This window comes from Schistocerca cancellata, chromosome 4 (genome assembly GCF_023864275.1).
Source record: "Schistocerca cancellata isolate TAMUIC-IGC-003103 chromosome 4, iqSchCanc2.1, whole genome shotgun sequence".
Lineage (NCBI taxonomy): Eukaryota > Metazoa > Arthropoda > Insecta > Orthoptera > Acrididae > Schistocerca > Schistocerca cancellata.
In genome coordinates, this window is record NC_064629.1 from 26,023,122 (window position 1) to 26,035,357 (window position 12,236).

Genomic DNA, 12,236 nt, shown 5'->3' on the forward strand with positions numbered 1-12,236 from the left:
TTTTTTATTGTCTTGGATCTCTTACAGCTGCGTAATATAATTTTAATTCTCATAATGGGATCATTATGTAGAGAGAGAGTGTGTGTGTGTGTGTGTGTGTGTGTGTGTGTGTGTGTGTGTGTGTGTGTGTGGGCGCGCGCACTCTTCTTTTCAACGTTCCTCCAAAATAATTGCCAACAGAAAATATTAATTAACATTCCACAAAGACTATGTCAGATTTCATAATTTCATATCAGACTTTAAGTGGTGCAGTATCTTGTCAATGAGGAACATGTATACTGATAACTGTAATATAAAAGGTTATTCACAGAAAATTCAATAACCGCCCACAATACATTATTGATGTCTTAGACAAGTGGTTTCTTCATTTAAGTAACTGATTCCCATGTGTCACTAATTAATATAAATTACATAAATTCTATTCAGTACCCGTGGACATCATTTTCTCCATTTCTCTCTTTAATGCATTTCACCTACTGTAGCATTCCATATTTTTTTGACCAAGGAACATTGGAGAAGTAGAGAATATGAGTAAGTATATATCATGTTGAAAAAATATATAGATTTTCCTACCATTAATATCATCATGCTTACAGAACTGAGATTTCCTGTCATCTAAGTCTTGCAAACTTTGATATTCAAAAGACCCAAAAACTGATCTGATATACCTGTTTCAAGAAGTAAGTGGAAAAGTATTATACTGCTGATTATATAAACATTACTGCACATTTACATCTACGCTACAGCTTCTACTGTAAACACACAGTTCATTAAAGCACTCACTGCAAACATACCTGTGTTTCCCATCTGAAGATGTTTGCATAAAAGCACAAGTAATTCGGAGAAACATATAACCTTCCATGGACAATTATATCCTTTTGCAAAGCACAGGAGTAATCTAAAAATTAAAAAAAGAAATAAATCAACAGCAGGCCATACTTTAAAAACTGTATAACTTGTAACAATGGCTTCATCTGTACTAATATAATAATAATAATAATAATAATTTAAGGTTTTCACACACTGAAACTACTTGTAAACTGATATCAGAAAACACACACACACACACACACACACACACACACACACACACACACACACGAGGTATATTGCATATTACTGTGACTCAGTGAGGCAGTGAATATCTGTGTGTATTCTCCTATCAATATCACATGATAAGACATGGGAGATAAATATTATGTGATACGACAATCTCAAACATTCCATTCTCAAACATTTCATCTCACTGGCAGGAAAAAAAAAATATTTACATATCTAGTGGGAACCAACCCATCTCTGAAATTATTTTACAAATGGAAAAGCTATCAAAATTAATGATCCAGTAATTCCAAAAACATTTTACAACTCTTCACTCACAAGCTGAACTCTTCTGCAGGCATACAGCACACACTTGTTCCCACTACTTTAGACATTTGTTGCTCCAGTTCTCCTTCCACATAACAGAATATTAATAAAACATTCCCAATAGATTAGTAGCAACAAATTACAGATGCCCATCAAGTTCTCAGGAGAGATCATCACAGCAAATCACACTTTATCTGAATATATCTCATGTGGGTCCCAGGACATGTACAATAGATGTTTCTGTTGCTGATTACTGCTACAATAGGCATTCGATTTAGGAACCCATCAGTGAAAAACCATTTTTGCCCCTCCCCACTCAGATACTATGTAATATGCACCTCAGAAGGTTATGAAAACAAATTTGACCAAGTTTCCGTTGATGTAACAAGAACACTTCATCTACCGATGCTACTGTGGAAGACTAATCATAAGATAATATCATTGCCCAATGTCTAAGATCCGTGTACTTTTACTTAAGTAATGAGCCTTAGTTTAACTAAAAGAGAAAACTGGGGTGATTAAAACTCTAAAAATAAACTGTAATTTGCACTGAGACAGAGGACGATTTGAGTAGCCGAAATGAAAACAAAGCAGAGATGACTTTAATTAATTTTGATCCACATTTGATGTGAAATTAAAACCGAAATTTAATTCAGTCTTTTGTACTGTCAAACAATACTCACTACGACCTGAAAAGGGCAAAGATGAAAGTGACAGACATGGACATGGACTGTCCATAGCAATCAAATATCTTCCTCTGAGAAATGAGATAAATCACACATGTGACACTAATTTACAAAGTGAAGTACAATACAAAGAAATCAATAACACAACCATCAGAAAGAAAATAGCATACTCCAATAACAAAGGAAAAAAGTAAAAGCAAAAGAAAAAACAATGCATGTGGGCTGGGCATACTGAGAATGACAAAACTATGGCTGAGAATCAAATTTAAACTATGTGGGTAACACAAATATATATACAACATAGTGAATAGTGAGGCAAGTAATTGACTGTAACGAAACTGAGTGACTAAGAACGTATTTTATAAAATTCTATTAAATTTAAATGGTACTAGACACGATTGTAATTCTGTCAGAGACAGCAAAGGACTTGGAAGAGCAGTTGAACGGAATGGACAGTGTCTTGAAAGGAGGGTATAAGATGAACATCAACTAAAGCAAAACGAGGATAATGGAATGTAGTCGAATTAAGTCGGGTGATGCTGAGGGAATTAGATTAGGAAATGAGACACTTAAAGTAGTAAAGGAGTTTTGCTATTTGGGGAGCAAAATAACTGATGATGGTCGAAGTAGAGAGGATATAAAATGTAGACTGGCAATGGCAAGGAAAGTGTTTCAGAAGAAGAAAAATTTGTTAACATTGAGTATAGATTTAAATGTCAGGAAGTAGTTTCTGAAATTATTTGTATGGAGTGTAGCCATGTATGGAAGTGAAACGTGGATGATAAATAGCTTAGACAAGAAGAGAATAGAAGCTTTTGAAATGTGGTGCTACAGAAGAATGCTGAAGATTAGATGGGTAGATCACATAACTAATGAGGAGGTATTGAATAGAATTGGGGAGAAGAGGAGCTTGTGGCACAACTTGACTAGAAGAAGGGATCGGTTGGTAGGACATGTTCTGAGACATCGAGGGATCACCAATTTAGTTTTGGAGGGCAGCGTAGAGGGTAAAAATCGTAGAAGGAGACTGAGAAATGTTAACACTAAGCAGATATAGAAGGATGTAGGCTGCAGTAGGTACTGGGAGATGAAGAAGCTTGCACAGGATAGAGTAGCATGGAGAGCTGCATCAAACCAGCCTCAGGACTGAAGACCACAACAACAACAGACACAATAATGAGAATAGACATGGTCGCCAAGCTGTAAAATGGGTGGGGGAGGGAGCAGAAAGAGGAGGCACAATACAGAAATAAATATTGAGGGAAAATAGTAATGGCAATTAGATGTTACTGAATGTAGGGTTACCTAGAAAGTGACAAAAATGTTAAAACAACTCAAATTAAAAATGTTAAAAAAAATCTCTCTAATATGTATGCTCTAAGCATTTAGTGCATATAAAACAAATAACTGTTTAGTCATCAAAAACCACAAAAATTTTAAAGCTTCAAACACACTTGTTTGTACATGATTAAGAGCAAGCCAAAGAACTGTGCTGTTCACCTTTTGTTACACCACCAGGGCCACAGCAGGAACAACAAGTATTACACATTGGTACACATCAGTGTCAAAGGAGAAAGGCACATATTATACCGCAAATTTCTGTGCTGGTTAACAGAATGCCACTAATCCATAATTATGTAAGCAGAAATGCCTGTCAGTTGAGTGACCACCAACTAATTTTATTTCATCCCATTTATTCCAGTCCTGTCTTCCAGCAACATGATAGTTCTTCTCTAAGTAACGAGAAAACTTGCAACTAAATGGCACCATATACTAATTCTGGAAGTTTGTGGTTGTGTTGTTTACACTTAGAGCACTCAACAAAGAGGTTAAAAATGTCTCATACCAATAGTAAGTTGCAGTCAATATATAACATAATTCTGTATGCGGAACTCTTCTCTCGTATTATTCTCTCACGCACACCCACTGCCCATTAAAACAAAGAGTCAGGCTCTAAACTACTAAATAACATGCAACAGTAAAATGTGAGTAGTTTACACTGTTTCCCAGATAAATGTGACTCATTGATCACTGATACCAAGGACTGCAAATTGCAAGCCACTCCGATAACAGTTGAAATCTCTTTTTCACCAATAACTTGGTGAACACCTATGACACCTTTCGAAATTTTAAACTCCCCACTCCATTCATCATTCAACAGGTGTCTAAAATATAGGGTATTTTGTGACTAAAGACATCTACATCAATTAATATTGTTCTTTATTTATAAAGTGAGGAGTGACCCATCATTTTAGGGAAAATGATGGGTCACACAAGTAACGGGCAAGGCGAACACTAGATTGCAGTTTATTCATCCAGTCTTAGAGTATTGTTCGTCTGTATGGGACCCTTACCAGTTGGGTCTGATTCAAGAGATTGAGAAGGTCCAAAGAAGAGAGGCAAGATTCATGACTGATACAATTAGCCATCATTAGAGCGTTACAAATCTCATAGAAAGTTTGAAGTGGGACACACTTGCAGATAGACGACGCACTAAACGGAAGGGGCTGTTCACTAAATTCCGAAATCCGATCTTCACTGAGGATGTAGAGCATATATTATTACCACCAACTTTCAAATCGTGCATTGATCATCATTCTAAGATAAGGGAAATTAGAGCTTGTACTGAGGCATTCATTCAGACAGTCGTTTTTCCCTCAAGCGATCCGCGATTGGAACAGAGGGGGGGGGGGGGGGGGGGGGGGGGGGGGGGGGGAATATGACTTTGGTGCAAATTGTGCCCTCCGCCACACACCGCTTGGTGGCTAGCAGAGTATATATGTAGATATACTAGTCATTTCCTTTCCTGTTCCACTCCCAAACAGAGTGAGGGAAAAATGATGGTCTACATGCCTCCGTATGAGTCTTAATTTCTCGTATCGTATTTTCATGGTGCTTACATGTGATGTATGTTGGCAGCAGTAGAATGCTGTGGCAGTCAGTTTCAAATGCCGGTTCTCTAAATTTTCTCAACAATGTTTCTTGAAAAGAACACTGCCTTCCCTGCAGGGATTCTCATTTGAGTACCTGAAGCATCTCTGTAACACTTAAAGTGTTTTTTGAACCTCCCAACAATAAATCTAGCTGCCCGCCTCTGAACTGCTTTGACATCTTGCATCAATCCAACCTGGTAAGGATCCGTAACACTCAAGCAGTACTCAAGAATAGGTCGCACCAGTGTCCCACATGCAATCTCCTTTACAGGTGAATCATTCTTTCTTAAAATCCTGCCAATAAACCAAAGTCAACCATTCGCCTTCTCTACCGCGGTTCTTACATGCTCGTTCCACCTCATACCCCTTTGCAACGTTACGCCCAGGTATTTAAAATGACTTTACTCTGTCACGCAGGACACTAGTAATACTACAGTGGAATCCCACTTTTATGTTCCTGGAATTAATGTTTTAACACTGTTTGACATTTTTTATCACGTCCATCAAATTTCCTATGTTTGTAACGATAAATCACACCCGATTTTCTGACAACAAATTTATAAATTCCCGGCGATTTAAACTTTATGAAAAACTGAGTGAAATTATGCTGGCATGTTGTTAGGTGTCAAGTAGTGTTTAAACATTGTGTTTTAAGTTTCTTGACACCAGGGAGCTCTACTCAGTGATTTTAAACCAGTATACATCATGCTGTTTACATGGGGCTCCCATTACTGGATTTTGTAAACCGATTTCCCAAAAATGCTTCTGGGTGGTCATGTAAGCACTTCAAAATTGGTTCTGGAATTCAGCTTCTGACTGACAGTTTTCCAGTTCCCCAATTGATTTTCGTTCCCATGTAAATGCAACTGGTTTTTAAATTTGTATGGGCTGTCGGTTTCGTCTTGTTTTTAAAAATTGTAGGCTAATATGGACAGAGTGGCTTTTTGTATGGTGAAGGATAATAAGAAATATAAGAATATTAGACTGAAGCTGTTTACACCTTGCCTAACTGAAGAGAAATAGTGATTGTGTTTTCTACATGCCATATTTATCTGGGCAAGCAAATCCGCTTCAGATCTTAATGTATAAACATGACAGCAAAAAATGGTTTCTGAAATTCAATTTTTGTCTTTCAGAAGGTGTGTGGCATGTAAACATAGTGCGTGTAAAGTTGGACCAATTCATGCCGTACCTCCTACCGCTGCCAAGCTCTACTTGGCACAGTGGCTGATGGGAGTAACTATGTTCACTCGAATAAAGATATCATGACCAATCACAACCATTTCCAAACTGTCTTTACCGTGCATTTGTATTTTCATTATTGTTGTGATCGTCGAGACACCTTTGTCGAACAACATTTAGCGTGTTTCGTCAGTTGGCCACTTGTAGTACTTGTTGACACCTTCACTTACTCTGCACTGCTCAAATATTTTTGGTTTAAAGACAGTGCTAATTATGTATTATTTCATGCAAAACGTGTTTCGAGAATTTATTCTCGTTGTCAAGTCCACTATTTATGTATGTATTTTATCTGATGTTACACAAACAAACAATGTTGTCATCTGTATGGTTTTCTACATAACTGAGGAGGCACAATACCTGATAACCTCAAAAAGACCACTACATCGCAAGAGATGCAGAACAACACATATGCAAACATGGTGCAAAAATACTTAGGTAAATATTTTCGCTTGACAATCAGAAAAACATTCTTGAAATGCGTCATGCTAAGCATGAAAAAATATGTAATTGGTTCTGTGTTTCATTATTCAAACAATGAATGACAGCTGCAGGCTTTCCAAAAACATCAATTATGACATATGAAACTGAGTCAATCATTTCTGCTTCCCAGACAGTTACTGGTTAAAGTTGCATCAGCGGTGTTTATTAATTAATAATCCTTTATTAGATAATAAACAAGTCCCTGACAACTATTTTGATGTCTATTATGTACATGTATCATACATAAAGTGCGAAAATGTAAGGAGATATCCTATATGTAACTTTTACAGCTTCAAACTTTATTTCCCACATTTTACATTTTCATGCATTTTACACCATTTTTTGAAGTCCTTTGAAAAGTGTGAAAGCGGGGTTTCACTGTATATCTGAACATTAAAGGCTTCTTCTTCTCATCCACATTAACTTACATTTTTCCACATTTAGAGCTAGCTGCCATTCATCACACCAACTAGAAATTTTCTCTAAGTCATGTTGTATCTTCCTAGTCACTCAACTTCTACACCTTACCATACACCACAGCATCATCAGCAAACAACTGCAGATTGCTGCGCACTCTGTCCGCCACATCATTTATGTATATGGAGGATAATAGTGGCCCTATCACATTACCCTGGGGCACTCCTGACGATACCCTTGTTTCTCATGAATACTTGCCGTCAAGGACAACATACTGGGTTCTCTTACTTAAGAAGTCTTTGAGCCACTACCATATCTGTGAACGTATTCCATATGCTCATAGCTTTGTTATGAGCCTGCAATGGTGCACTGTGTCAAATGCTTCCTGGAAATAGAGAAATAAGGAATCTTAAGGAATAGTAAGTGAGAAAAGGGCAAGCTGAGTTTCGCAAGAGTGATGACTGATAAAACCATGCTAATTCGTGGACATAAGCTTCTCAGTCTCAAGGATGTTTCATATATTTTAACTGTGAATATGATTGAAAATTCTGCAGCAAACCGAAGTTACGGATATTGGTTTGTAATTTTACAGGTCCGTTCTTTCACCCTTCTTATATACTGGAGTCACCTGTGCTTTTTTCCAGTCACTCGGAACTTTGAGCTGGGCAAGAGATTCCTGATAAATGCTGGCTACATAAGGTCCAATGCCGTAGAGTACTCTTTGTAAAACCAAATTGAGATTTCATTCGGACCTGGTGATTTATTTGTTTGCAATCTTTCAGGTGTTTCTCTATGCCAGGGAACTTATTACTATGTTGTCCACAAGGGACTCTATCTGACGGTCAAATGATAGTATGTTTGCATGATTCTCCTGTGTGAATGATTTCTTGAACCCAAAATTTAAAACTTTGGCTTCCATTTCGCTATCTTCACCTGTCGCACCAGACTGGTCAACAGCACACTGAATGGAAGCCTTAGACCTGCTAAAAGATTTTACATAAGACTCCTGATGTTTCTGAAACATGATTGTGACATTTAATGAAGGTTTTTTATTTGTAGTTAAGTTTTGGACAGCATATTCTCGGAGAAATGGTTTATTATTGTGTGCAGGTAATGCAAGGTATATGGGTGCAGCATACCTGAAATACAGGATGGCACATTTAGCTCGTCTACATGCTGTGGGCGGATTGTTTTTAGATGTTGCAGTTTGGAGGTGTATTGTGATGATGGAAGAACAGTGCTCACAATGATGACAGTGATGTCATAGAAGAATAAAATAAGTTTTCAAACTGTCATTCTGTTTTACATTTTCAGTTGTTTTGCTTGTCAAAAAGTAATCTTTTTGTGGACAATATTTGTATCCAAATAGTTGTGATACAACTGTAATATACATATCTGAGAGAATTAACGTATACAGGAACTTAAATAGATGTGTGCTGAAAGAAGAAATATTGCTGATCAATACATAAAATTGAGAAAATTTCCAGCTTTATTTCAGCCCCCAGCACTGAAGTCACTGCAAAGGAATAGTAGTACACTAGCATGAAAAGGTGCACACATATATTTGGGTTTTATTAGCTGGTCCAGATAGCAGTAAATTTTATGGAATAGGTGACCACGGAGAATATATTACATGATGAGACAGAATAAATACAAAAATTTAACAAATTACATTCCAGAGGCTATTTCAGGTAAGTTACCCTCAAATTAAAACTGGAGACTTGTAAAACAACATTCAGTGTCAGTATCAATGAATTTTTGCCTAAGTGGGCATACTATATTATACACAAAACTTGTTACTAACATCTCCTCTTTAATGACAGAAATTAGAAAACTCGAGCTTAATGCCTACGCCATCAAATAAATATATTAAAATCAGTGTACATACATGTTTAAGAAAGTGTCTATGTAAGAAAGTTCCAACAATCTGAACGTCTCTGTGCAATTAACTGTACTTCCTTTGACTCATTGTGTAAGCTGGTAATGCTCTGACTACATCGCCCCGTATTTCTATACATACACTCTCTCTGGATTGTCTTTATTTTGTGTTTATATCTGCTATTCAGTAGCACAAGTGTGTGTGTATAAAGGCCTGCACAGCATACTTCTTGTTGGAACATCCAGTAAGTAATTTTGTTATCATTTATAATGGACAACTTCAGTGTCATATTATGACAAATGACAAACAACAATCAATTTGTAACAAAGAGAAACACAAGGCAAGTGACTGGCTGGATCCAGGAGATGAAACACACTTGCAAACCAATGTATTCACATGGAGAGAAAATAAACAGCGACGGACACATAAAATTGTTTCTATTTGTCTTTTGTATCATAATTAGTAGCAGTTTCCAAGTCACAGTCCAACATGAACAAAATACGGAATTTTAAAGATGTCTCATCAACAAATAAAACACATTGTGCACCATTGGCTCCTCTTGTTGGAGCAGTAACCCATGTGTCAGGGGACTATGTTCTTTGCCACAGCATTTTCATTTTCATAGGCCTTCACACAGCCTTATTTACTGGAGAAAGCAGCAATACAAGTGGGTAGCTGTTACTTATTATTTGATACTCCAGCCACTCCGTTCCTATCAATGCACAGTTCTCCACCTAAAAGGTGAGATAACTGCACCTCACCACAACAGTAATGTGCATACCTCATTGTCTTCTGCCAATTCGCTTCCCTGAATTCCAACATGCCCTGGTATCAATTAGAATATCACCTTATTTGCTAGGAGTTTTATGCAAAGTAAGGTGTCCTTGACTGCTTTCTCTGGTACACACAGCAGATGACTTTTAGTCTACTCAAGGAGTCAGAGCAGATCAAGAACATCACAAATAAAGATATCTCACCCACACCAGTGCCCTCAAGGATACCTATAGCTCTGTATCATACACCATGAATTCATTCAGTAGGCATCTCTTGAGGACACAATCAAAGCAAATAACAGAGCAGCCTACATTTCCCAACTGCTTCAACCAACAGTGTTGATCAGCATATATTTGCAATGATGACTAACACAAGAATTTAAAAAAAATGGAAAATATAAACTGAAGTAAAAACTCCCTTGTATTCCATTAAATCTAAAATAATACTGGGTCTACATGGCAATCAGAATGGGTTTTCCCTCCAGCCCTGGGTATAGCTAGCGCAGGATATGGTGGCCAATGCACACTGACCAGTTTTCATCCAAAGCGCTGGGCGAGTTTGTTCGGAAGGGGAGGCCAATAAATGTTTTCCAACTTTTGGCCAGTCAGGGACGACAGAATCGAGGTGTGCACCCTGCAATCTTTCTCCAATGAATTTACAGAGATTATTCAGTAAAAAAAAAAAAAAAAATGTTTTTGATTTGCTGATAGCTTTATATGTCAGGTTCATGATGATGTGCCCATCATTTTGTTAAAGGTCATAGTTATTGTGACAGTTATGTGAAAGTAAGACACTGCACGAAACTCGAAAAAGTGTGCAATGAAAAATAGGGGTCGCTATGATTTTTTGTTTGGTGCATATTACATAATATGTTCTTGTGTATGAACATATTGAATTTTTCTTTAGGCTTGGGCAGAGGTATCTATCTGTAACCAATCTCAATAAAACTGATATGATGTAGCACACTCATTTGCGATTGTGACACACCAGTGATAAGCCAGAGTGAAATATCCACAACATTCCTCATATTTTATAAACAGTTTCAGATATCGAAATGAGATTTTGTCACATGATAGCACAAAAAGAAGAGTATTTTACCATATCAGTATTATACAAAACTTCATTACCTATTGTATTATTCCAATAACTACAGACTTTTTTGGTGAAAGAATGTTATTTTTAAGGGTCATCAATGGCTGGTGAAACAAGAAATGCTATGGATTCTTGAACAACATATGTGAAGACATTACAGGTTTTTTGTATAGAGGATTTGTTTTTCATAAGCTACTAACTTTACTTTTCCTCAGTTCTTCGTTTAATAAACTTAATAAACCACTGTTTCAGAATTCTCTCGCAACTGTGTTTGCACAACATATTAGTGAGGTGAGACAGTATAAACTCCGCTGTGTTTTGGCAAAAGAAGCAAATTTTGACATGGCAATGAGAGAAATGTGTAGGTTGTATTCAAAATTTGCCACTCATGGCACTTCTCTGAAAATAACAAATGATTAACAAGCTGTGTTTTCAGTGGATTTCTTTTTAGATACTTCAAAAGCAGATGTGACAGTAGATCTTTTTGAATGGTCACCATGCAAGTGGTGGAGGGCACCCACTTAATATTTACAAAAAATGTGAGCATAGGCTTCAGTTTAGTACAGCACTTCCTCTCCAGCACCCGACACTTCCCGTACAGCGCTCTGAGCAGCCCCCTAGCACTGCTGCTCTTCCCACACTTCACCAGCCGACTACGCATCTAGCAGCTACAGCATTTTGCACACACTAGAACGATGGATTTTGGGCAACAGTAAGTTCCATTACACCTGGTTTTGCACAGTGCCTCAATGGTTTTTCTGCTCATGGACAATTAGAGAATGCAACTTAGATGAGCAGTTACTCAACAGGTGAAAACTGATGATTCCGGATCAGCCAAGAACATGTGCCCCTGGTGAATCATAAGGAGTTGTCACCATACAGTTATTGGCAAATCACCAACCTCAACACAGGGGCTAAGATAAGCAATGGTCTTGTAAGCACCTGTGGCAAGCCAACCTCATGGTGGACACTGTCTAAGATTTTTAAATTATAACGATTTTCTTCTTTTTTTTTCCTATATAATACAGGGTGTTTCAAAAATGACCGGTATATTTGAAACGGCAATAAAAACTAAACGAGCAGCGATAGAAATACACCGTTTGTTGCAATATGCTTGGGACAACAGTACATTTTCAGGCGGACAAACTTTCGAAATTACAGTAGTTACAATTTTCAACAACAGATGGCGCTGCAAGTGATGTGAAAGATATAGAAGACAACGCAGTCTGTGGGTGCGCCATTCTGTACGTCGTCTTTCTGCTGTAAGCGTGTGCTGTTCACAACGTGCAAGTGTGCTGTAGACAACATGGTTTATTCCTTAGAACAGAGGATTTTTCTGGTGTTGGAATTCCACCGCCTAGAACACAG

General features: G+C 37.4%; 1 protein-coding gene across 3 annotated transcripts in view; it reads right to left on the minus strand.

Moving 5' to 3' along the window:
• LOC126184803 (protein Aster-B-like) overlaps positions 1-12,236 on the minus strand; it is a 243,951-nt gene that overhangs the window by 121,416 nt on the left and 110,299 nt on the right. For all 3 annotated transcript variants that reach the window (XM_049927391.1, XM_049927390.1, XM_049927389.1), the window contains one exon: positions 795-898. In XM_049927391.1, coding sequence (XP_049783348.1) covers positions 795-898 — 104 coding nt within the window. The remainder of the gene's footprint in view (positions 1-794; positions 899-12,236) is intronic.